The sequence below is a fragment of the Cavia porcellus genome, unplaced genomic scaffold (assembly GCF_034190915.1).
Source record: "Cavia porcellus strain 051 isolate PalLab524CR breed Dunkin Hartley unplaced genomic scaffold, mCavPor4.1 scaffold_2, whole genome shotgun sequence".
In the NCBI taxonomy this organism is placed as follows: domain Eukaryota; kingdom Metazoa; phylum Chordata; class Mammalia; order Rodentia; family Caviidae; genus Cavia; species Cavia porcellus.
The window spans coordinates 99,432,868-99,460,313 of record NW_026947485.1 but is presented as its reverse complement, the minus strand read 5'-3'; the positions used below and the strand labels follow the sequence as shown (position 1 = coordinate 99,460,313).

Sequence of the window (27,446 nt, the reverse complement as noted above, 5' to 3'; positions counted from 1 at the left end):
TGATGATGCTTCTTTTAAAATCATATTATTATATAATTTATATACACAATATTCATACATTTTAAAAGAGCACTGTTCATTTTGTTTTGGCAAATGCACACAGTAGTATAAATTATACCAATTTGTGGTCTGGTATGCTTCTAGTCACCCCATAGTCCCCCAAGACCCTTTCCTAAACCCAGCTTCTGGCATATCTTCTTCACTATCATGTTGCCCATTCTGGAATGTTCCATGACAGAAATCATGTGTACCTTTATGAAATTAGTGATGTTCTTTTGAGATAGCAGGGGATGCAGGTGTGGGCCCGATATAGGTAAATGTAGAATTTCATCCTGACTGACAATTTTTAATTCAGCGGCTCTCTGAACTCTTTCCTTCTTTAGTGTCAGTTTCTGTATTTATACTATAAAGCCATAAAGGTACCATCATCTAGGGTGACTATGGGAATAGAAAAAGGTGGTGTATGGAAAGTCCTTAGGGCCACACTTGGCTCATAGTAAGAGATCATTAGCACTTAGCTGTTGATAGCATTATCTATCTATCTATCTATATATTTTTTTTTTCTTGAAGTGCTGAGATTGGACCCAGAGCCTTGGGTATGCTAAGCAAGTAATCTGCCACTGAGCTACATCCCAGCCACTTTTTAATCTTTTTTTTATTTTTGAGATAGAGTCTTGGTAAATTGCTTGGGTCAGCCTCCTGCCTCATCCTCCCTCAAAGCCAGGATTTCTGTATGTACCACCACGATTAGCTTGATGATATTCTTATGAATAAAAATACTAAAAATAATTCTTCCTTGCCTTTAAGATTATAGCAGGCCCTTCCTTCTAGAGTTACCATGGAGATTGCATAGCACCTGTGAAGCACTTAATGTGGCCCATGGTAAGTACTCTACAGTGTAGCTACTATAATTTTTTTGTATGTGTGATAAAGCCATTAAGGACCAAATGGTGCTATCCTTTAATAACCAGAAGTAATCTTTCCCACTAATTTTACGAAGGTGTGAAAATCAGGCATGAAATGGTCCCATACGAAGTTGCTTTCCATAGTCTGGTTGACCCAAAAAATAATCACAAAAAAAGGCCACCATATGAAACGTAAAAGCCCTTTCTTTCCAGACCTTGTGAAATGTTCCACGCCAGTGTCTGAACTAAGGTAAAGGAAGGATCTTCATTCTGCTGGTGTTTCTGTCTCTATTGCTTTGAAAGAAAAACATCAACAATTAAATTACAAGTTATAGATTTGAGTAGGCTACTGAAATCACAAAACTTTCTGAGGCATTCCAAAGTCAAGATAACTCTAGTTAGGGCACTTAATACTGAAATGGCTCAGTCTGTGCAGGGCTCTAAGTGAAGATATAAAGTGATGGTAAACAATTACTGGAAAACAGTTTCCATGTGAATAAGAAATGGATTCAGTTTCTGGAATCATCAGCTCACTAAAGGAGAAAATATTGTAGATGAGAGGAAACACAATAGAACACATGGAAAGGAATGTTGAAGGAATCAAGGGACTCTACCTCTTTGATATACAAAGTAGTTCAGCAGGATTTGCCTTTGTAACTGGGTAATTAACATGCCTATATTTTGGATTTATTCTCCCCCTACGCCTGATGTTTGCATAGAAATCTCCAGTCAAGTGCTTCATTCTTGCTGTTTTCATTTATACCTGCAAACAGACTGGGAGCTTAAGTTGCCCTGGTGGGAAAATGAAGAATGAACTCCGCAGGCCTCTTCTCATTAGCGAGCCAGGAGAGACCACCTTGCGTCATGTGCCTAGCAAGAGAAGGAATGATGGAAATAACATATCAGTTTGCATCCTGATTTGTCTCATTTTCAAATCAGAACCTCACCAGGCCCTTGGAAATAAGAGTGAAGGAGAAAAAAGGAGAGTTGGAAAGAATGAACTGCAGCATTTGGATCCTGACAAGGGAACGATCTCACCATTTACAATCAGATAAGGGATATTATCTCGGTAATAAAAGGCAATTGAGAATCTAAATGAAAAATCTAATGCATTTCATGCTGATTTATTTTAGATTAGAAAAAGTTAAACCAGATGTAAACATGAAGAGATGAAGCATGAAGAGGCAGTCATGGTACAGAGATAAATCTCAGTTTTGAGTTATTATAGGTGCAGAGCTGCATTAACCAGAAAATACACTGTCTGACATTAATTGTTGTTGCAGAAGAGAATTCAGAAGATTGAAAACAAACATATTGCCCTGCAAAGATCAATCACGCATCGAGATTGGTGTTGGAGAGATACATCATACCCAAGAATCTGTGTAAACCAGTAGTCTAAAAGACCCATCCATTTGACATGTTGTCTGCCCCCAGTGGAATATTCTCTGTCCCAGAAAAAGGTAGTCTGGTGCTAAAAAAAGATAGCTTTCCTTTGTTTGGACCTCAGCATTATCCACTGATCCAGCCAGAAGTCATAATCCAAAAATCTACCCTTGGTGTCTGAATCCTTGGGACACAAGTAGATTTGGGATATCACCTCTCTTTCTCACTGAACCATGCATGTGTCCAGAATGGCAAAGTTGGGGAGGTGGGGTATTGGCAACCAAATTTTTGTAGATCTGTAAATTCTTAACTGTTTTTTCCCCTCTCTCTTTCCTGGAGCATATGAAATTTAATTCCCACAATTATTCAGTGCTTTATGGAACTTAAGAGCTATCTCTACCTCCACTCCTCAGGTAAATGGCATACATGTGGACACATGTGAGCACACACACATGCATGCATACTGTATTCTAGCTGGAGAAAGGACAGTCCAAAGATTTGAATGCAGAGGTGAAACCAGAGTATGCACAAGGCTGGGGCTTAGTAAATCTATGACAGAGTAAATCACCGAATCTCTCCACAGCCAGTGTCCCTACCTATACCATCTGTGTTGTGGGGGTTTCTGTGAGGATTGGATGAGAGACATACGGAAAACCCAAAACTAGGAGCTGACAACAAGTGTTCATTAATCATCCATGATACTGAGCGGCAATCCTATTTGCCAAACTCTGGGGACCCAATTTGACTCAACAGCAATTCTTTTGATTTTGAAACGCTGAATCTGTGTACCATCTTGAGGGAAATCTGGGGTAGCAACCTATCATTAAGCTCACTGATGTTTTTGCATTAAAAATCTATGAAAATTCACACTAAATGGAATAAATCAATGTTATAAATAGCCTTAGGTTAGTTTAGGTAAGGGTTTGAGATTAGTTTAGCTTTACTTGCTACAAATCCATGGAGAAGAACTCTCAAATTTTAGAGCTCTATGCCTTTTAGAATTGGAAATAAAGGATCATAGATCCATGGTGAATACTCAGTTGTCTTAAAGAAGGGGTCAGGAAACAATAAAAACTGCAAAAGCAGTAGCATGTATGTCTTTTAGAGCCCAGCTACAATGGCAGCATGTGGGACAGTCAAGTGAGAAAGTTCTGAAGTTACTCTGGAATAGCTCAGTCTTATGCACATGAAAGATTCATTGGTATCATACCTACTGTGTTCCGCTAAAGCTCATGAGAGCACCACCTCTGCCTGCTGATGGGATTCACGGATCACCTTGATGTTACTTCATTGTCCTAGAAGATAGGAAGCTTGACAATAGGACTTTGGTGGCACACTGTTGACAGTGCTGTTTTCCTCAAGGAAGCAGGCAGTGTGCTGGGTGAAAGGTTAGGAGGGCTGGTGTAGGCACCTCATTCTGGGCCACTTGGGTTCTTAACCTCTCAGGGCCCTGGTTTCATCATCTACAAACAACAAAACTATGTGTCTTAGTTACTGCTCAGGGACTTCGGAGAATCAAAACAAGGTGCTGTAGTGTTTATTAGAAAGTTAAGTTTTGCAGACTTCAGCATTCCATATTACTGTGAGGTGTCAGAATTTTTTTTAAGGTGCTTGATCCTAATAATAGTTTTCTGTTCCCAAGGAGTGATCCTAGCTGACTAACTTCTAAATCTGAGATCTCTTGCTTGCTTAGTGGGTGATCTTGAGAAAGTTACTTAATCTCTCCATGTTTCAATAGCCCCATTTGCAAGTGGAAATAATAGCACTTATTATCCAGTTTCTGGAGAATGCATGAGATGCATACCCTCATGTTATGGTAGCTCTTCATGGGACCTTAGGCTGCACCAACTCTGGGTCACTGGCAACTAGAAAACACCCTTATCATGCCACCATTGTGTGGCTTTGGTAGATTATTGCTTTCTTCATTTAGTGACCCCACATGCTTCAGAGACAAAACACAGACAGCCCTGAAATGATTGGGTTAGAAGGCACTTGACTACTCACAGTCTCAGTCTATGTGATATACTGTAAGAATGGGTGTAAATCGTTGTTAGAAAATATTTCGACTTGTAAAATGAGTGCCAGTTAATTCTAGGAATTGCAGGACACCAGAGGCTGATATCCACTTCTTAATTCTTAACCTTGATAGGTGACTCTTGCCTCCTTTCTCCTGTTTTCTCCCCAAGCTTTCCTTTCTCCTTCCCCTTTTCCCTTTCTCCTTCTTTTCCCCTCAGTTTCTTTCCTTTCTTTACTCCCTTCTTTCATTCTCTCCCTCCTCCCTTTCTTCTGCAGGCATTCATTAACCTTCTGCTTAGTATCATCCCTGTGCCAGACACCCAAGATGTACAGATAGCCCTGCCCCTGGGGACTTCCAGTCTTATGGACCTATAGACCTGCCTACAAACCATTTCCTGTTATGAGATAATTCACACACTTCTGAAATTTTGACAATGACTTCATAAATCTGCTTTATTATATTTTAAATCAGTTGGAAAAAATTCAAAAATTATGAGCTGGGGAAGGACATCAGGAATAAATAAGATAAAATTTATTCCCCATTAGCATATCTATAGTTAGATAACTTACTAGACTTGGTGGCTGTTTCAAAATATGTGCACAACAATCCTTAAAAGATGGTAGCCCAAGGGAGAAGAGTTCACAATTCTGCCAACCCATAATCCTCCACTTGCGGTACTCCATCAGCTTCCTCACACCCTTGGATCACCCCAACTATTCCCAGACCTACATGCTTGGTTTTATTGAAGCAGCAAAGACGAGCTCACTTTTGCTGCTGATCTTGGCATTTAAATTATTTTCCAATCCAGTTTCCAATGTCATAACCTTTTTATTTCTCCCTGAAACTTTTCCAGGTATTACCCAGGGTGTATGCATTATCCTCTCACATGTCTGTGCTAAATCTAAGGAAAGGACACGTGGAAGTAATAAAGATCATGTAAGCACTGACAGAGCCAACTAGCCAAGTAGTAATCCTTAGCAATAATAATAACAATATTTGGGACACACTGGCTGAAAGTTCCAGAGCTTTGGCTCTGACTGGCCTGATCTGAATCTTGGTCTCATCTTGTCCGAACCAGGTGACCTTGGCCTGTTTTTTCACTGAAACCTTCATTTTCTCAGCTGACATGGGGCAGTACTAATTAAAAATATCTCTCTGCTAGTCTTGGTAGTGCACACCTGTATTCCCAGATAACTAGGCAGCTAAAATAGGAGGATTACAAGTTAGAGGACAGCCTGGGCAACTTAGCAAGACCCTCTCTCAAAAATGAAATTTAAAAAAAAGAACTGTGGATGTATCTCAGGGCTCCCTGGTCAATTCCCAGGACTGAAAACAACAAAGACTGAAAAACAAACAAGGTAAAGCAAAGCACATCTTTCTAACAGGCATGAGAATTCAACAAGACAATATAGGTAAAGCACTAAAGTATAAGGACCAGTATCTTTGAAGTCTAACTAGTGTCAGCATTTCATATTATGATTAATTGCCATGTTACCACTTGGCAGAGGCTGAGTGGACCCAGAGCTGGGAGGCTGGGCCAGGGCAGAAATGGTGATAACTACTGATTCTCCCGATCTCAGGCCAGCCCCATCAACATCCCAGCCACTCCTTGTCTGTCCCCATGAGTGAGGGGACGCCAGACTCTTACTTGGGATGTAAGCTGCAGCTTCTTCCTGTGACCCTTGAATGGGTTGCACAGATGATTGGGGTGAGAATGGCTAAAAAATGAGAACAAATCACCAAAAAGCTTTACAGCCTCAGGACTAAGCAATCTACTGAGGTTCAGGGTGTGAGCTGGAAGTGAGCTCCAAGAGTGAGTTGTCGCTTCAACTCAGGCCCAGGTTGGGCTGGACTTGTTCCTCAGCCTTGGTAAAGAAAGCCAGAGTAGATTCCAATGGCTGAGGGAGAATCTGGGCAATTCCAGATGGAATAGGTTGTTCTGCAGCCTCGAGTCTCATAGTAAACTGCTCTCAGAACAAATTGATAGAACAAAATTTTGCCTTTGGAAGAGGAAATCAGCATATTAATCACACTTGCATAAAGCAGAATACTGTTGTACACTATTAGCATTATTTTCCTTGGGCTCTAAAAGCTGATTCTTGATATTTAATTGTCCATGGTGGATCAATATTTATTGAATGTTCAGTTTTAGCCCAATATCCCTCTAGAACTGTGATGGGTAGGAACAGAAATGTTAGGTGTAGGTCTTTGATCTACTAACAAAATCCACAGTAGAATCCACATTGGCTGTTACTGCATTTCTCTTTTCCCTCCTTTCTTCTTGTGTATTTTGAAATCATCACAAACTTACCTTTTATTCACTGGTATTTTGCTCAGGAGAAAATGAAAATAGGTATTCAGTGCACTCCGTAGTTCTTTTTGTGAGAAAGCAGAAATTCTAGGGATGTTCCTATTTTTTTAAAAAAAAATTCTTGAAGATTACATATCTGGCAAGTAAAAATATAAAACTGGGACAGGTTTCTGTTTATTTTCCAGATCCACAGTCAGTTTTTCTCACCTGCCAAAGATCACTCTGCCTGGGAAAGAAATGAAAGTCTTTTGAATACAGGTAAAGAAATGGGTCAAGATCTGGTGGGGTCTCTCTCCTTGTCTCTCTGTCTCTCTCTCTCTCCTTTCTCCTTTGGATATATATATATATATATATATATATATATATATATATATGTTTTTTTATCAATAATGAAGTGTACTTCAGCATCTAGTTCCCCCCAAACATGAGATGCTAACTCTGTGGCTCTGGCAAGATTTGAAGCTGATTTGAATTTCTAAACACTCTGGCCTCCATGCCAGTAATTTCTGGAAAAAAAAAAAGCAAATAATGCAAAGGGAGTATTGGTTGCTTCGGGTGGTGCCTTTGGAACCTGTGGTGACCACAGACAGCTGAGTGTGCCAGGTTGGGCCAGCACAGAGTGAGTGGGGTTCCACCAGGAATGAGCAATGGGGCAAATATGTAGTTCTCTTGGAAAGGGTGGGGGGGTGCATTTAAATAAAGGCACGTTAACTCAGCATCCATAAATCATTTTTTACGAAGCTTCAATTCACAGCCACTAAACTGTAAAAACAGTAGGTGAGATGGTTACAGTTCATAACTCTTATTAAGTTTGTTAACATAAATTTTGTAAAAACAATCTCTCACCTCTTTTGTTTTAGAAATCAAATGGATTTAGGTCAAATGTTCTGATGCTACTGTACTATGATTACCAGGGAAGTAGAATATTCAATTCAGAGACTGGCAAAAAAATTCTAAACGAATGTTTTAATATAGCAAATTTTGTTTTTAATCCTCATTTTAATTTTAATTCATAAGGGTAGCAGTTGAGGTTTAGCTGCAGGTGAAAAATATATATGTATCTTTTGTATGTATATATGTATGTAGTTATATATGGATATATACATAGATAGATAGATAGATAGATAGATAGATAGATAGATAGATATACAGATAGATAGATAGGTAGCTTCTATTTTATTACCGGCTGCCATGTCTTATACCAATGATACCAGAGACCTGTATTTCTTTCCATAACTGACATAGTCAACCTAAGACAAAAATATTATTTGAAAGACCTTTTCATATTTAATCCTCTCTGGAAACCCAAAAGCACAGTTTACAGCTTATTCTTTAATAGTGGCAAGTATTTATTTAAAGCCTTTGAAACCCTTGCACAGAACTTGCCTGTGGTCCAGCTGTGACTACATGATGGATGATTCTGAGTGGCCCACAAAGATAGGCCCAGGAAGCAACTCTGCCCATCTGTACTTTGCAGGGAACTTGAGGACATTGAGGAGAATGATGCTTTTTCCTTTGGACAGACAGCCAATGTGTCTGTAAGAACAATCAGACCTGGTGACTTAAATGTGACCTGTGTGTTCTATTTTATCTCAGGATTTAGTCAGCTCAGGATGGGTTTCACCATGCTCTTGCATGGGGATGCTTCCTCCTCAGATGCTGAGAGTTTTAGTGACTTAGCGACCAAGTACATGCTGGCTTGAGGCTGAGGACTACTGATGCAGGCCACAGAAAATGTACCAACCAACTCTGGTTGGGCAGGAAGGCATGTCTCCTGGCTTTATTTTTTCTTTTCAAATCTATCATTTCTTATTATGGGAGAACACAAAAGCCAGCTTTGAATGTTAGATATGTGGGTATAAGACAAGGACTCATCCCTATGTGGGCATCATGTTTTCCTGTAGGACTGGTTTTCCAACAGTGTCTTCTCAGGCCCTGGGCCCCTTCCTCCAAAGTTGCTACTGTCTGTTAACAAACTGCCTTGAGTATGTGTTAAAAATGAGATAGATAACCATATTACTGAGTTTTGTTGGATCATTGAACAAAACTGTTTCCAGTCTCACTGTTTGAAAGTCTACTTTATATGCTTTGATTTTGTAACTTGAACAACTATTTCTAAGATAACAATATGTAATCTATTAACTAGTGATTTCCTATTGTTTATTTTTTTCTGAAATTCTGTATAACTTGTACTCTATTTCTGTTTTTTTTTCTTTTTCTCCATAATAAAAAAAAAGGTAAGTCAGATTTTATGTGAGTGATTGAAGTGGGGGTGAGAGACTTGCATAGATATCTAAATTCAGCTCTGCATACAGGGATTTGTAGCCAGTATGAAGGTGAGGTACTCAGGGACAGGAAACAAATAAGAGCTTACTGTCTAAGTTTGGGATGAGGAACTTGATTAGTTAGTTCATAAGGCTGAGGAATTCTCCCTGAACTGGCCTGGTATGGTGCTCACTAGAACTGGGCTCAGTGAGATTCTTTGCTCAAACTGGGCTCACCAGATCAAGGTTGAAGCCAGCAGAAAAGAGAACAGAAAGCAGCCTAACTGAAGGCCAGGGAGAGAGTCCTGTCTCATATTTTCTATGACAGTAGGCTGGAGCATCTACCTAATTCTCTATGCTCTTGGCAGTCCAGTTTTCTTTCCCAGAAAGATACAAATATTTTAGATCAGGAAACTGATTCCTTGCCTGAGTCTGTTTTCTGCTGTTGTAACAGAATGCCACATACTTGGTAAATTATAAATGATGCACAGTGCTAATACTGGTGAGAGCTTTCTTGAAGTCTCACCCCATGAAGAAGGCATCACATGGCAAAAATGCATGTGGGGGTGAGGAGGACTCAAACCCAATTCTGCCACAACTAAACTGTGATAATTAACCTTTTCTTGGAGTAGTAGCTACTAACCCAACCAACCCAAGCCTTGTACTAACTAACCTACTCCTATAGTTAACCCACTCCTGTGATAATTAACCCATACCTATGATAACCACAGTAATCCTCTTGCCACAGTAGGGCTCTCACCACCTAATCATCTCTTGAAGTCTTTGCCCAGCTACATTGTTACAACAGTAATTAAATTTCATCACGAGTGTCCGAGGGACATGCAAACAAAAGCATTCCTTGTTCTCTGCTCATAAGAAAGACCTGGAATAAGGATGAGATCATTCTTGGCCTGTTTAGTGGCTTGGTATACCCAAGAACACATTTTTAGGTTAAACTCTGGGTTGCAGGGAACAGAAACCCACTACCAGAGGGAAATTATTATAAAGAAGGTAGTGAATTTCTGAAACAGTGAGCTTCAGGGCAGCAGAGAATACAGGAATCAGGGTTCCATGACCTCGGCAAGAGTGTGGACCTTCATCTGGAGCTGATGGGTCTAGGCCTCTCCTGTCAGGAGAGAAGGTTAGATGCACAGCTTCTAAGAGCCAACATTGTGAGTGGTTGTCTAGCAGTGAAATTCTCCCAGAAGGCACAATGGGTCAACATATGTCCTGGAAGGCATAGGTAGTGTGTGACATCTCAGGCTCTGGAGGGACCATTCCTCCAACTTCTTTTTGATGTTATTCAGGAATAAGGAAGTCTTTATGAAAGGCAATATATAGTAAGTCCAAAGAGTAGATGGAGCCCTCTTTTAATTTAGCTGATAGCATGCTCAGAGAATGTTCACACAGTTAAAATTGTTAGAAAACTCTTAGATGGTAGTGGGTAAAATCAATAAATTGTCTTATTTGTTTTTCATTTGTATTTACTTAGTGGACAAAAAGGAAATATTAAATGTTTTTAAACTGTTAGAGTACCTCATCTGATCCAAGTTGTAGGAAGACAACTCTGTTATGATATTGCAGACAGGAGATGATGTGGGGTTAGCCAGGGCAGTGTCTATGCTTACTAGAACAACTAGAGCACTAGGAAATTATCCTGTTACATACAGGCTGTTGAAATAGGGAGAAGTAAAAGGTATTCCTGCATGTTTGGTGTTACAAATCATGGGATGGGAAATTCAGGATGCAGGGAAGAGGCTGGTGGGAGGATCTTGCATTTGTGGGGTTTTGACGCTTCATGTGAAAGGTCATTGAGACCTCCAGGCATCCCAGAAATGGGGCAGTTTGGTGTTGACTTTGAGAGATGGGGCAGGATTATAGTGTTGATGTGACCATCATTTACAGCTTGATAGAATGAGAGACAATACAAATAGCAGAGAGAGCTTACAAGATGGGAGCTACAAGACCTGAAAGAATCCACATACATTGAACTGGAAGAGAAATGTCATCCTGGGAATCGTGGTCCAGGGATCAGGGTGGCTTTCTTTGTAAATTGAGGTATCTCTGCACCAGTGTGGACTTTGCCATCAATTACATTTTATCTTTGGCTAGTCCTTCCACATCCTCATTTCTCCATTCTCCTGGATACAGTGGTAGTCTCTGTGGGGCCACTCTCAAGGTTAAGGTCACTCTGCTGCAGAAGCTGGATCAGTGGAGTGGGGCCCTGGGTACAAACGGTACAGAGTGCTCAGGCAGGAAGTATGAGGCAAATGCTCTTTCCGGACTTCTATTTCTGAAAGCAACTATTCATTGCCTCAGTCATTGGAAATTCTGGGCTGGGAAGGGTGGGGAGCTGATTTCTTATGGTTAAATTGTCCTCTTGGCAAGGCCTTTGAAATCTGTTGGCTTGTGTAAAATTTCAGTTTGCCATGATTAATAGAATCTGAACACTAAGGGAGAAAAAATGTAGGAAAGATGACTACTTCTACCCAAACTCACATCTGTTTTTAGAATCAGAGGAAGTTAGGAAGTCCTTTTCAAATTCCAATTTTACATGTTATGAAAAGGTTCCGTTTACCATTTCCACATGACCATGCTACCTGACTTCAGATGAGACTGAATGCTTGATACCGGTACTGGGACCATGGGGAACCAGGCGCCTGGTTAGGGCCACTGCTGGACAAAGCAGTTAGTGGAAGGGTAAAGAAATCGATGAAGGTCACTTGGAATTTTTAATTAGTATTTCACTTGGCTTACGAAGAAGGCAAAATGGCATGAAATTTTCTCTCTCCAGGTCAATGAAGCCTGACCTTTACCACTGGCAGGTTTTGAAAGGGTGACTCTTTGGTGGATGAGAGGAATAAAGTAATTACATTTCACTTAAGACCTAGGGATAATCATTCTTTTACTCCAGCTTTTTACAAAAGCAGTGATTTTCTGCCTTGCTAACAATCATTTTAATTTCATTAATATTGAATCAGTTATTTTTTCCAATAGAATATATTTCCCTGGTCCTACTCTGAGGGGACATTATTCTGTTTCTCTGAAACAGAACACTCACCCAGACATGAATGGTGATTGTTTTCTCTTCCAGCAGAGAACATTGATAAATGTAGTTTTTCTATGACAAAGAATGTATTTGTTGATTTTCCCTACTATCTAGTTTTATGAAGACTCTAGTTGCCAGCATTGAAATGTAAATATAAATATGAATATAAATATAAATACATATGAATATAAATAATACATAAAGTTTTGATCCTACTTTGTTCTGCTTCCTCTTCATAGACTGCTCTCTGACCACAGGGATAATTCATCTATGAAACAATCAACAAAAGTATCTTTAATCAATGAAACTTCTCTAATCAAAAATCATATCAATCTTAGCAAAGTATAAGCGCCTCATCGTAGCCCCGTGCGCTTCGCCCTGGCCTCTCCTTTGTCTTTCTAGATTTTCTCCAGTTACATTGCCTGGCAGCACCCACGCTTACCACCTGCCATCTCACTTCCTCTGCTTGATACCACTTTTATGCATTGCTGTTGCTAAAAGTACTCTTTTTCCAAAAGCTTCCCAATTCAACCTGCCCCACCCACCTTACCCTCTGAGGGCATTTGGTTTGTCCCACATTCACAGTCCTTTCAGCTTGTCCTAGTTTGCCTTGCTGACTTATCCTTCTGCCCTGCAAGGCTGTGGGCTTTGAGGATAGGGACCTCGATTCCCTTGTTACTATATTCCCAAGTGGAAGGACTAAACAGTAGAAGTTGGTCAACAGATAGAGCAGCATGCTTTCTATAAAGGAGCCACAAGAATCCACTTCTATGTCAAGAGATTCACTTGACTCCCTGGCCATCCTTTAGAGCAAAGAGGAACTGGATTCTATGACAATAGTCTACGGCTTGACACAGAAAATATCTGCTCTTGGGTTTCTCTCTGAGTACTTTGTGTGTGTTAGTAACAGGCTCCTGACCTGTGAGTCAGCCTCCTTTGTCAAGAGGAACAGAGGCTTTCCCCTGGTGGTCATTTTGGATCTGCTGATTATGTCCTCTGCCCAGTGTCCTCCTGTTTAGCTCAGAGGGTAGGGGATTGAATGCAAGCCCCATTTTTCTGACCACTGGAGAATAAAACACATTAGCTCTTTCTTCCTGCAGAAGTCATAAAGAGACACATGTGTGTTTATTGAACCTAGTTGAGTAGCACATCATTGGGAGGAAAATGACCAAGCTGCTCTTATTCCTGGGGCTATGCGACAGTCCTGCCTGATTTCTCATGAAGAGCCTTATGTTATGTCCCCTCTTAAATTCTGCTTAGTGGCTGCCTGGCTCTTAAGCTTCAGTTTTGCTGTTATCACCTATAAATAGTCCAGTGAGAAACTCTTCTCTCTACTGTCTGAACTTACACCTCTAGCTATGTATTTGCCCATCACCTGTACATAATCTAACTTAAAAAATAATTGGTAAAATCATGTGCTACTCAAAGAGCTCAGCTGCAGATTCCATCTGTGTGGCTCCTTGTCAGAAGTGCATCCTGCCAGATTTCATATTTCCTCTTAGTGGCAGGAAAGCCCATTCCTGCCTAGTGGGTTCTAAAGGATTTGACCCTAGAACCACATTTGGATCTGGGAAAGTCAGGCAATGGGGAGACAGTCCATGAGGGCTACTATCTTACTCTCACAAGGCTGAAATGAAGAGTCTTAGCTGTAATTTCAATTCACCATCCTTAAAGTATGAGTCTTTCTGTTTTACCATGAATGCTGAGATGGGCACATTGGCATGTTGGTGTTGTAGGCTGAACACAGGCACCAGGTCTGATAGAGAGCTATCCAGCACTGTGGTTTTCTGGAAAGACACACGCTTTGGGGAAATATCACCTGGGAAGCCTCAGTGCAATGGCTAAACAGCTGCCCTTGCCACCCCGCATGGCAACAAGATCTTCCTGAATTTGCAGAGTGAACACAATGGCTTTGCTTAGCAGCAGTTCCCAACTGGTGGTGTGAATCTATTATTCATAGAATTCAAAGCAGAAGTTTGTTTTCAGGCCACACCCAGATATGCAGTATCAGACTCAAAAGGTGTGGAGCCCCAGAGGCTGTCATGGAAATCCTTGTCAAAACCACTGCTAAGAGACTTTGGATATTGCTGTGTTTTTAAGAAATAAAGGATGTAATATTTTCCCAAGTGATTTCCATTCTCTTATCTGCAAGAGTCACCCACCATAGGGTAGTTTTCTAGAGATGTCTCCTACTTGATTGAGCGGATTCCTGTCCTAGAATTACAGGGTGGCCATACAATATCCAACACTGGGCAGATGAGTTTGACAATAGCTTATTACTCACATACCCTTAGCCCCAGAAAGGACACCAGTGCCATTCAAGACAACATGGAGTAATGTTTGGGAACAGAGTGAGCAAGCAGGGGCCATAGGAGGCAGGCCTTGGAGCAAGATGAGGTGGGTGTCTTGCGTTCTGGCAGGAGGATATGGTTAGCTTATTTGAATAATTCTGAAGGCTGGCAGGGAAGCAGATTTGCTCCTCAGAGACAAGTAAGAATCATTCCTATCCCTGTGATAAGGAGAATTATTTGGCCAGGGAAGTTCATCACCCATTGTTTGGCCAGGGGAGCAATGTGAGGATGGGGACATGTGGTAAGGTCATTCAAGGCCTTCATGGTTCTTCTAGATGGCAAGTTACACACAATATTGATCCTTAAATTTTGGCTTTACTGCAGGGGGCCTGGAAAGGAGAGAGTGGCGGTGTGGAGGATAAGAAGAATGAGATGTACTGAGACCAAGGAAGACCACAGGCCCTGGGGCAAGGAAGATAGGGGAAGGGTTTAGACCAAGCTTCAGGGAGTGTAGTGAAAGTGGGGCATGAACACCTAATGGCGAGAGGCCAGCATCAGGGATGTGAAGCCAGCAGACATCCTCAGATAGAGGAGTATTAACAGTTCCTGGAAATGTAGCATTGGAGCATTAAGGAAAGAAGTAAGTCCCAAACAGGACCTTGGCATCCCACCCAGAGCACTTGAGGAACCCGGTACAAGTCAGGAACACATTTCCCAGAGCAAGGCAGAGACTGGACCTAAGCAATTAAGACATGATCAGTGATCACTGACCCAGAGTACTTGACGTCCCTCTGAGCTCAGGATTGTTGTTCTCTCTCAGAGTGGAACCACTGTACATCTGGTTATCCAAGCTGGAAGCCTAGAAGTCTTTCTGTTTCTGCCAGACTCCATGTCCAATCCATGACCAAGTCCTTCTGATTAACCTAATCATCTCTGGGATCCATCCCTGCCAGGTCAGATTAGACTCCCAAAGTGGTCCCCCTGCATTGTTTTCACCTACCGCCAGAATGGGCAGCGCAGGCCATACTATACCTCCTTTGCTGTACTCATTGTAGTACTGTTTTATTTGTAGTTGAAAATCTGCTCCCCCGTCCAGACCATAAGCCCTCCCCCAAAACTAATTTTACCTGCCAGTGTAGACATTCATTCAGTAGACACCTGTTGGGGAAAAGAACTGGCAGGTCATAGGCACGAACCACATCACCTGTGGATCCTGGGGAACAGTGGGGACCTGGCATCAGGCACATCCCCAATGCTGGCATTGAAACGACTAGAAACGGCAAACTGAGTTGCTGAGTGTGCTTTCCACGTCCCACCGTCAGTGCTGAACCAACTGTTCTCTCTTTTTCTACTGACTCCCCCATACCCTCTTGTGCTGGTGTTTCCTGGCCCCAGAGTCTTCACTGAGTGAAGGCAAAACTTTCAGAGTTTTCAGTAATAACTTATGGCATGCATGGCATAAGTTTACCAATACTGGCCTAAGCTGCAAGTAGAAGGCACATGTCCAACTTCTGTGGTCCGTGTTGTACAGAAGGCTGCTTGTTTGGGTGAAATATTGTTAATACAGCATAGTGAGAATGGATTTGGTCATGAGTTAGATGGTGATTTTTTTTTTGCTTTTTAGCTGCATTTACCCAACTGGCCATCTAAGAAAAAGTATATAAACAAGTGCAACATAAACTGAAAACCAGACAGAATGAAATGCATTTTGAAATTTTTTTTGGTATTTAATGTAATACTCATGTTAATGTCCAGCCTCCCAGAACCAAAGGAATATTTATGTATGGTAAACTGTGACAGAATCTGAGGGAACAAAAACATTGATTAAAACAACTACAAGACCAAAACATCTCTCTTCCTACCTCATCCATACAAAGGACTTTTTACCGCTTATTTTACAGGTTGGTAATGGTACCAGCATGTTGGTCATATGATTATTCTTGAAGTTTCTTCTTTTAAACAGATTATTTCTTTTTTAAACTTTTTAATTTAATTCTTTTTTAATTTTAAAGAGATTAAAACCAAGCAAAATAAAACAAAGTAAAGCCATTCAAAACAAAACAGTGTAAGTGATATAGGATTTCAAAACCAGATAATAGGAAATCAAAAATGGCTACCAATACCACTTATCTTCTACCATAATACCACGCAACTGAACATAATAAAATCAAATGAAATAGGACAGAATACAGACAATCAAAACAAAATAATAAAAGCAATACAGGACTTCAAAACAAGAGTATAGAAAATCAACAGTGGCTACCATAAATATCTTGTTATCTTTGAAATAACTTCCTATGCTATCAGATATAGTAAATCAAACAAAACAAAGCAGAATAAAAACAAACCAAACAAAGCAATTGGAAAGATACAGGACTTTAAAAACAAAATAATAGGGAATTAACAATAGCTACCACCTTCAGAAGGAAATTCCTCTTACTTGCTATAAGGCATATTGTTATCCTCTAAATAGATGATCAGTCTACTGGCTTTAAGCCTGAAAAGTCAATCAAAAACTAAACACTACAAGCATTAAGTATTTTTTTTCTTTTACTTCAATAGCTGTCATTTTAGCCTATGTTTTTCCAAATCAGTCAGTTGCTGATGGAGGAGTGGGGGGAACCTTGGCTGTTCTTGGTTCTTCTTGTTTCCCAGCCCATGCACTAGCCAGCTCACAAGAAGAAGCTGGCTTCTTGCTCTCTTATTGATGGTTTGTGACTGGCGCTGACTCACAGGAAGGGGCTTGCTTCTTGTTCTCTCCCCATAGCCCATGACTGGTGCTGGCTTCAAACAGATTATTTCTTAAACTGCTTCCTTCTTTGTTGTATTTCAAGATCATCCACCCCCTCACATGCTGACAACCTGCCCTTAGTTCAGGATGGATGATGAGATTCAGTAGGCAAAGAGGTCTGTGCCTGGCTGAGAGAGCTTGTAATGAGAAATAGAGAATTAGGCCAGTGATCCACTTCTGGCTTCCAGAGTTGGAGATAAGATTCTGGGGTTAAGGAAGCCACTTGTCCCAGTACAAACTGTATTGCCAGGCTTGAGCAGAAGATAGGTAAGGTCTGGGTTCCCAGTCCCAGATGCCATGGTTTTTGAAAGAGCCTTGGCTTCATGCCACATGCCTAACTTGAATACACGAGGTAACCTTAGGATTATAAAACCCTCTGGAACAGTATCCTTTCAGGCCAGTATTTGATAACACTGCCTCCGACCTCTGTGCTGAGAGGAATTCTGAATAATATTTTAAACTTCAGCTGCAAAGTGTCTGTTTTCCAGAAAGTGTCTTGATCATTTAAGGTGAGCAGAGGTCACAGACGGCTGAGTCTTCCTAAAGCAATTTATATTATTTTTAAGTAGAAGCCTTTGTTAAAATGGATTCTTATAGGGAGCCAATTTATAAACCAGAAAAAAGCAGGGGTTTCTGGCAGAAGGAGTGTAGTGAGCATGTGTGCCCAGGTGGGCCTCTCCCATGAGGAGTCAAGAGAGCCTGTTAAGTGTGACTGAGTGTGATTTGAAAACTTGTCCATGGGACCAGAAGGAAGGGGGACAGACAATTTAAATAAAAATTGACTGCTTTCTCTTTGAAAGTGGAGATTTCATATAGTTAACCTGGAGCCCAGTGGAATGAGTATGTTAACACGTTGGGCAGTCCATTTTAACCCAGAGACATCCCCGCTTCCTTATTGATCTCAGTTGAGTTCCTAAATCCTGAACCCGCTTTATTTTATGGCTCTCATGAATGTGATTATCTCAGTGCTTTAAGCTAGAGCTGATATTATGTGATATTGCAGGCTCTTCAAGGGTGGAGGGCTGGCTCCTTCCTGCCAGGAATGGAGACCAGGTGGAAATGTTCACTGGGTTTTAACTAAAAGATGGGGGGAAGCAATAGTCTATAATAAGACAGTGCTTTTAAACTTCTCTTCCTTTTCCGGTATTAAATAGCTTTGTTTTAATGACCCTCAGCCTATAGGTTCTTTTAGATCATTCATACTAGAGCTGGCAGGAGTCCAGCTCCCCACTCAACTCTGAACATGGCTTCTCTAATGCCTTGTGTGTGCTTAAGTTTGATTTGTTTCTTTTATGGAATTTAGGAGACAATCTATGGGGGTAGACACAGACAGGTTGCCTGGGGGTGGGGCGGGAGGTTAGCTAAGCCTTGTTCCTGGACAGGTTCAAAAACAGGCAATGTTGAGGTCAAGGCTTCCTTCCTGGATAGCTGTGCCTGTGATAAAGTTTGGGAACGTGGATTCTAAGCATAGATTAAAATTTGTGTCAAAGGATAATATCCCTGCCCTTTAAGACAAGACTGAGAATCGATGCAGTGGGATGAAAAGCCCCAGCTGTTTCGATGCTTATTCTGAACTCAGACAGTTTAATTGACCCTGAAGACTCATTGTAGTTTTGATATTTATTTCCCTGATGATTAGTGACTACCACTAATCATTGATTTTAAAATTCAATATTGCATCACATAAATCCCCTATGCCAAAAATGAAGACACTGTAGGTGTATATAAGTTATTTTCTTGCCTGAAATAGTAAGTTCGTGCTGTCTGTCAATAGAAGCAGTGTGGTCAAGGGTCAAAGGAATGTGAGGATTGAAGTGGGCCACTATGAAGGGAAGGACAGCTACGTGGGTCACCTGTGAACTGGCATAGAATCAGAATCAGGCAGTTTTCCACTGGGCAGTGATTCACATGGCCAGTCCTGTGTGCACCTTGTTCCTATACCTTTGTTCCTCTTCATCCCTTGTCCCAGATAAAGCACTGCCATTCCCCCAGTTTAGTGCAGTGCCTCCTGCCCCACATTGTCCCTGATCTGGAGTAATACAGTAGTGAACTATGTCCCTCCCCTTGACCACCTTGGTTGGGCCACTTCAAAATTTGCATCAAGCTTGTGTCTGGCCTGTGATTTGAAGGGCAGTGGTTATCTGATGACCTTGCTGCTCTTGTGTGCCGGCCCACCTCACACAAACTCTGGCAGTCATTCTCCAAAGAATCATGTGTCCTGGAATGTCATGCTTTGTCGATGTCCGCTCCCGGCCGGCAGGAAGGACACACGACAAAGTCTGGCAGTGGACAACCTTTTTTTTTATTTTCCTTCTCCGTACAGCCTGCCCTGGGATCGCTCCCAGCCGAAGCCTCCTCTGGTCCGCTCCCCGCGGCTCCTTCTGGGCTTCGCTCCGAAGCCTCTACCGGTCCGCTCTCCGCGGCTCCTTCTGGGCTTCTACTTCCGGGCTTCTCCTTCCCCCCAGGGGTGGCACCAGTATATATACGGATACAGTGTCCAATCATGTTAAAGTAAGCAAGGCAAGCTGATTGGCTAACATCATCAGTTGCCAGGCAGACTATATTGTTGAGCGGGTTGCTTACGCGGTAAGCAGGAAACTAACGTGCTCGATGGGAGGGGTAATCTACCTCAGGCTTTGCTCTTTACTACAGGCCTCACGTCCGCCAAGTGAGGCGACCGGGCTCGGGGCTGCGGCTCCCAACATCTCCCCCTTTTTTATTTTTTATGAATGTGCGCATCGTAGCCCTTTCTGGACTGGGTGCAGAGGCTTATGCCCTATGTGTAGGCCCACCGTAGGTCCTTGGCTTAGACCCTGGTCGGCCGTCCCATGGTCTGCCAAGGCCCTGAGGCCCTCGTCCTTTTTCTAGGGCCAGGCACAAACTGGACGGAACCTGGATGCACACAAGCTTGCACTCATTTCCTCTCCGTAAAGAAATCCCCTCGGAGAGAAATTTAGACCTGGGCAGCATCTAACAGTCCAGCGGCTTACGTGCAGGATGGGGTAGGGCCTGGCTTAGGTTGAGTCGCACCGGGGGAGTACGCTCTTACCCGTCATTGACTCTCCTACCCAGCTATGTCATAATTTTTTAGAGGAGGAGTGTGGGAAGCTCACCGTCCCTAGACTCGGTCGTAGGCTAGGCGAGCGAGCCATGCATATGCCTGAGGATCTTCTTGTCCATTTCGGGCTACCGCTATTTCTATTCATCTTGTTGGTTGGTCTGTGATGGATCTCCGGTAGGGCAGGTCTGATCTTCAGTCGAGGGCTTTGTCGCCCGTGTCAGTCTCTCCGGTATCCACAGTGGTTCTCGTCCCGATTCCTGTGGGAAAACACAAACCGCGCCTCGGTTCCAGCTGACCACTGGATCCGGGCCCATCCATTGTCCTGTCAGGACATCTTTCCACTTCACCCACCCTTTATGGTTGGGGGAAGGGTTGCAGTGCTCCACGGCTGGGGAGCAATTATCATTATTTAAATTTAAAAAATTGTGTGTGAATAGTGCCATGGATAATCGTGCCTTTGGGTCCAGGCCTTGGCCTACTCCCCCTTTTTGTTTTTGTAAAATTTCTTTGAGGCTTGTATGAGCCCTCTCAATGATTCCTTGACCTTGGGGATTGTATGGGATACCATGTTTTAATTGAACCTCCATCATTTTGCAGAACTCATTGAAGGCTTTGCCTATATAGGCTGGTCCATTATCAGTTTTTAATATTTTTGGTTTGCCCCATGCGGCCCAAGCCGCCAGGCAATGATTGATCACATTAGACACTTTTTCACCTGTTTCTGCTGTTGCGAATATGACGTGAGAACAGGTGTCTGTGGAAACATGAACATATTTAAGAGTCCCAAACTCCTGTATATGTGTGATGTCCATCTGCCAAACATCACCAGGGATCAAACCTCGAGGGTTTACTCCCATCGGTATGGCAGGTTTGTATGTGGCACAGGAGTCACATAGTCGCACGATATCTCGTGCATCTGCTCTGGAAACATGGAAATGGTTTGCTAGTGTCCTGGCATTGACATGAAACTTATCATGGAAGGCACGGGCTCGCTCAATTGGTGTTAGTAAGGTAAAAATCCATAACGGGCGAGTGGCAGTATCAGCAGCCACATTCCCCTGTGCCATAGGCCCTGGCAGGGATGTATGTGCTCTTATGTGGGTGGTGAAGACCTTATGGTGTCTGTTCTGAAGCAATGTCTGGATAGACAGGAACAGCCCAGCCACTGTGGAAGTGGATCTAATTAAACTGGCAGTCTCAAGCACTTGCATAGCATTGACCACATACCTAGAATCGGAGACAATATTAATGGCTTCTGAGAACCGTTCAAGAATCATTTTAACGATCTGCAGTTTTACCACCTGAGGCTGATCTGGTTCAAATTGTATGGTAACCGGGGGCTTGCCTAGGATCACATAGGCGCCTATCCCCGTCTTGGAGCCATCTGTGTATATTGTAGTTGCTGGGACTAATGGCTCAGAGGCAGTAACCTTTGGAAAAATTATAGGGTGCTGAGTGACAAATGACAAGATAGGGTCTTTAGGGTATTGATTGTTTATATCCCCATGGAAAACACATCTCAGAATGGCCCATGTATCTATGCAGGCAGCCAGGGTCTTGATCTGGCTGGCAGTATAGGGTACTCGGATGGCTTGTGGTCCTGAGCCAAAATGTTGGACAGCTCTATCATGCGCTTCAAGGGCCAATGAAGCGACTGCCTCCGGGTAATGCTCTATGACTTTTGCAGGTGAGACCTTAGGGTGTATCCACAGTAATGGTCCTTTCTGCCAAATCACCGCTGTAGGCTGTAGACTAGTCTGTAGCAAACAGACATCAAAGGGTCGCCCTGGTTTAATTCTGTGTAAGGTAGCCCCACCTAAGGCTTTTTCCACTCTCTGTAAGGCAGCTCTTGCCTCAGGAGTGAGCCTCCTGTGGGAGGCTATATCTGGGTCTCCCTTCAGAAGGTCGAACAGGGGTTTGAGATCTGAATTTGGTATATGTAAATATGGCCTAATCCAATTAATGTCTCCCAATAGTTTTTGCATGTCATTTAGGGTCCTAACGCCATCCGTCCTAATGGTGACCTTCTGTATAAGTCTGGAGGCGACACTGAGGTCCACACCTGCTGACCCAGGGGTGGCCCTTGTTGAAGGCTGCCATCCTGAGCTGTCCTGTCTCTGGGGCGGGGGCCCGCCTGTGAAGGGGGCCCCCTCTGGCCGTTTTTTGGCTCTCTAGCATCTCGTCCACAAATACGGTTGCCCTGAGCATCAAAGACCGACCTACACTCCTCAGCTTTGTGTGATCCCCTCTTGCATCGCCCACAAACATATGGTTCTTCATTCCTAGGGCGAGGCCTAGCATCTGCATTGTTTGGGCAATGACGTTTAATGTGTCCTGGCTCCCCGCAGGCAAAACACCCTTTAGCCTTACATTCCCCTTCTAACCCGCGAGGTCCCCTCTGCTGTACAGCCGCGGCCAGGAGAGCAGCCACTCCCGAGTTGGAGAGCGGCCCCCCTATCTCTCTGCATATCCTAATCCAGGCATTGAGGTCCTTCTTCTTATGAGGAGCTATCGCTGCCTTGCACTCCTTTGTACATTGCTCAAAAATCAGCTGCCTTACCAGAGGTTGAGCCACTCCCGGATCAGAGAATATCTTATCGGCAGCATCTTGCATTCGGGCCACAAAGTCAACAAATGGCTCTGTGGTACCCTGAATTATTTTTGAAAGACACAAGGAGGCTGTTCCGGCACCGCTTACCTGCTTCCAGGCGCGGAGCCCTATGGCATTGATTTGTTCATAGACAGCGCCGGGGAACTGAGTCTGATCATCAGCGTGCCGACCTTCTCCCATAAGCATTTCCTTGTTCCACCCCCGGTTTCCCCGATTGGCGTTTCTCTCAGCCTGCTCTGCAGAGAACTCTGCGTACCAGGCTCGCCAATCCAGGTAACTCCCCGAGGGCAGACACGCCTTTGCCAGCTGAATCCAGTCCGCGGGGGTGAGGGGCCCAGAAGACAGATTCTCCAGCATGGCAATGGTGTAAGGCGCAGTCGGCCCAAAGGTTGTAACTGCATTTTTAAGTTCTCTAATCTGCTTTATCTCAAAAGGCTCCCATACATTGCGTCCCTGGCCCATAGCTACTTGTACAGGAAACATCCCGTAGGGGCCACTATCTATCCCAGGTGGATGTACCTCATGAGACAAACGTCCCCCCTGCCAAAGCCGCCTGTAAAAATACCGACCCGCCGGCGGCGGAGCATAAGACGGCGGCCGTGATTGGGCGGAAAATGGGGGCCCGTGCATCACTTCCTGTTCTGGCGAAAGGGGAGGGAGCTCCCAGGCGGCCGCCTCGTGGCGAGGGATCGCCTCCCTCTCGCGCCGGGGAGCGCTCAGGAGCTCTCTACTCCTCCGCAGACCAGGTTGAGCAGAGCGCAATTCACGGCGCAACGCTGGAAAAGAACCCTGTGACTCCTTATCGAGCGACTTGGGCTCCTGACAGCTGGTCTCTTTGGCCTCCTTGCCATTCAACTTTCCCTCGTCCTCGGAGTCAGACGACTCCGAGGCTAGAGCCCCGTCCTCCTCCTTAGCATCTTTGTTCCCCTTGACGGGCCCCTCTCGGGAGCTCCCTGACTGGGCCTGCTCAAATACCCTGCGTACTTTTGTAAGCTCTTGAGAGCTTTCTCCACAACCACCCTCGCTCTTAGTGTTGCTACCTAGCATGTTTCCCATTTTTTAATATGTTACTCACCGCGTGAGGCCCAAGGAATCCGCCACTTACGCGTGAGCCTGAGGGGAGTCTAAAAGCCCTGTAGGTGCGCGCCACCCAGAGCCCAGGCTTATCCCCAACTCACCTGTCTCGCAGCTCTGTACTGGAGCGTTGTCCACTTCCACGTCTCGGGGGTGATCAGTCCCCGGGCGGGCCTCCAAATGTCGATGTCCGCTCCCGGCCGGCAGGAAGGACACACGACAAAGTCTGGCAGTGGACAACCTTTTTTTTTATTTTCCTTCTCCGTACAGCCTGCCCTGGGATCGCTCCCAGCCGAAGCCTCCTCTGGTCCGCTCCCCGCGGCTCCTTCCGGGCTTCGCTCCGAAGCCTCTACCGGTCCGCTCTCCGCGGCTCCTTCTGGGCTTCTACTTCCGGGCTTCTCCTTCCCCCCAGGGGTGGCACCAGTATATATACGGATACAGTGTCCAATCATGTTAAAGTAAGCAAGGCAAGCTGATTGGCTAACATCATCAGTTGCCAGGCAGACTATATTGTTGAGCGGGTTGCTTACGCGGTAAGCAGGAAACTAACGTGCTCGATGGGAGGGGTAATCTACCTCAGGCTTTGCTCTTTACTACAGGCCTCACGTCCGCCAAGTGAGGCGACCGGGCTCGGGGCTGCGGCTCCCAACAATGCTTCTTCTCTTCCACCCCACTTCATGCTTGCCAGCAAAGTTCTTGCCTCACCAGGCTTTGGACAGTTGGTGGAGGGATGGTGAAAATACCAACAGAGCTTAGCTGCTACATTTAAAGTAGGGTTTTAGCATATGCAAAGGGCACATTTAGAGGGAGCCAGAGTTAGACTAGGGTCCACGTAGCCTTGAAGATATCATTTTGTTGTAGGTATAAGGAATAGTCTTGAGATTTTGGTTTCTATGATCACAAGAACACCCAAACAAAATCGTCCCTGAGATCTGTGGCTTATCGGAACAGTAGTCATTTCTCCAGCTCTTGAGGCTGAGGGTGGTTATATTGGTTGTGTTCTACTCATGTTTTTAGGATTAGTAAGTTCTGCCCAACCAGATGGTCTGAAAATATTCAGGTGAAGGCAGAGGTCAAGAGCAGACATGGAAACATAGAAATGCCTGTGTCAGACAAAGTAGTCAAATGGTAGAACCCAGATCTAGAAATGGAAAATAGATCTCTACCTTTTGATGGAAACAGCTGAAGACTCACTGAAGAGTGGAGTCCCAGGGGACATGCAGAATTGGAGTCAGTAATGCCATCCATCTGCTAAACAACAGCTTCCATTTATTGCTGACCATTGACAAGGCTCTGCACTATTTTCCACAAATGCCCCATGAGGAAGCTACATTCCCATTTGATAAGAATACTGAGACTCAGAAAAGTCCAGTAACTGTTGGAGCTGCTAAATTGTTCATCTCCAAAATGGAGGTTCCATTTTCTACCCCAAAGTCGAGCAGCATGTTAAATTCTTAGCTGATACTCAGAAATGGTCAGTAAATCCTGGCTGCCCACTGGCTTGGGAGTCTAAAACCCAAGAACCATGTGCATCACCCTCATGATAGTAGCCTTAATACCCAGCACAGTCTTAGGACCCAATACACAGTTTTGAATGCAATGCATGACCACATGTGGGATCACGGAAAGGCAGCACTTCAAGATCAGACAGACTCAGACTGAGGCTGTTAATCATTTACAAACTGTGGGAAGCTCTGTTTTAGGGGTGATTTCCAATCACATCCCCATTATGAATTTTGCCAGCTTGTATGAGATTCTGAGACTGCTCCTCAGCCCTTCTGTGTTCTGGTTCTACTGGGGTATCTGAGGCTATTTAAATAAGGACAGTGTCCCATCGATACCTGTCCTGTCTGCCCTTGACACTTTGGTAGTGACTTAGTCCTCTGACTGTAGAGGAGATGCATCTGCAGCTCTCTCAAGGCTGTTTCATCCTTACTCTGTAGATGCTTCTGCCAGTGCTCATTGGGTCTTGGTTTTCAGGCTGCTTGTCCTTGATTTAAGTCCTTTGCTGTTCAAGTCCCTGTCCTCAAGGAAGTTCAGTGATCTCAAGGGCCTGTAAGTAGTGGTTGCATAAATCCTTTTCATTGCTTTCCTTTTCACTGAACACTTACTAAGTGCCCAAACCGTGCTGGGCACTGAGCGTGCAGTGCTAAATATGGAGCTAAAGGAAGCTGCTGTCCTGAAATACATGTTTTAGTGGTCTGGTACAGAAGTCAGGGAACACACAATATGCAACTAGGAAACAAGAGAATGAAATAAAAGACTACTTAGTTTAGTCAGGAATGTTGCACAGAAGTTTGCCATATGTGTTAATAGGCTTTACATTTCAGTGTCAAAATAATTGAAAAATAATGAAGGAAAGATTTATTTGGCTCATGGTGTCAGTGCATGGTTGGACAGCTCCATTGGCTTTAGACCTTTGGTGAAACAGAAACATCACAGTGGATGAAAGCTTCATGGCAGCCAGGAAGTAGAAAGAGTGCAAGAGTCAGAGAAAAAGGGGACAAGGTCTAGATGTAGTCATCAAGCCGATGGCCTTGTGATCTACTCCCTTCACCTAGGCCTCATCTCCAGGTTAGATCACTTCCTGATAATGGCATCAAATTATGATCTCATCAGTATATTAATTCACTTGATGAAGTTACAGCCTTAGTGATCCAGTCATTCCCTCCAAAAGCCCATCATTTCTGGCAATCAATCCTTTAGCACATGAGTTTTTGGGGAAATATGTGAATCTAAACCATAAGACCATACAAAGGATGGGGCAAAGTGCAAGGTGTTTTTGGCAAAGGAATCAAGATGCACAAAGGTCCTGAAGAAGGGAGAGGCCTTGCATTTCTGCAGAGTGACAAGGAAGGCCAAAGTGGCTTGATTTTACTGAAGAAGGGGAAGTGGTAGAGAAAGTGACAGGAGAGGGGGAAAGGATATGGTGGGTCAGGCAAAAGTCTGAGGGTTGGAGCAGCAGGGTGAGGCTTCTGTTTTATGCATGAGAAATGACTGATGTGTTTGAAGGTGGAGGTTACAGGGCAAAAGAGGAAAAGTCCTCTTGTGTGTGGTGGATTCAGTGTCATGAGACTTGTTACCTGTATAACTTGGGCAACCCTGTTTAAGGAGTGGAATATAGAATGACAGGGACAAAACTGTTGAACCCTCCTAGAGGCTTGCAAAGGTGCTATGGAACCAAGGCCCAAAGCTTCTACTTTCTACTTTTTTCTACTTCCTGTGGTGCCCCTCTTCCCCTCTGATGTGAATTACAGGGATGAGCATGAACGTGGAGAGTGGATGTGAAATGTCTGCAGACACTGTCCAAAAGAAAGAGCATGCTGTCCAGCATGGTGGCCACTGAAAATGGGACACAGAAACTGAGTCCAAGGCTTGGTTCAAAAATTGGTTGGATGTGGGTGGCAAGGGAAAGAGGATTTGGAGATGATGTCATATGAATGCTTTTATGTAATCCTTTTTCTAGTCCCAAGAAGTGCTGGTTGTTACCTGCAGTCTGGGAATAAAGGAACTCATGCTCAGGGAGGTTCAGCAACCTGCCAGAGGTCTGAAGACAATTTAGTCACATGTAGATTGAGCCTTTGTTCGGCTACCCCTGGAGTCATGTTGTTTGTAGGGGCTTCAGAGCCTGGGAGAGTACTGGGTAGTCACTCATGATGGTCACTGTTAACCTTAGACCAAGCATACCC

General features: G+C 43.7%; 1 protein-coding gene across 8 annotated transcripts in view; it reads left to right on the top strand.

The window, feature by feature from the left end:
- CUNH10orf90 (chromosome unknown C10orf90 homolog) overlaps window positions 1-27,446 on the top strand; it is a 223,588-nt gene that overhangs the window by 18,998 nt on the left and 177,144 nt on the right. For 5 of the 8 annotated variants that reach the window (XM_063244927.1, XM_063244922.1, XM_063244921.1 and 2 more), the window contains exon 2: window positions 6,802-6,874. The exons of the other annotated variants lie outside the window; for them this stretch is intronic. In XM_063244927.1, coding sequence (XP_063100997.1) covers window positions 6,802-6,874 — 73 coding nt within the window. The remainder of the gene's footprint in view (window positions 1-6,801; window positions 6,875-27,446) is intronic. 8 annotated transcript variants of the gene reach the window in all.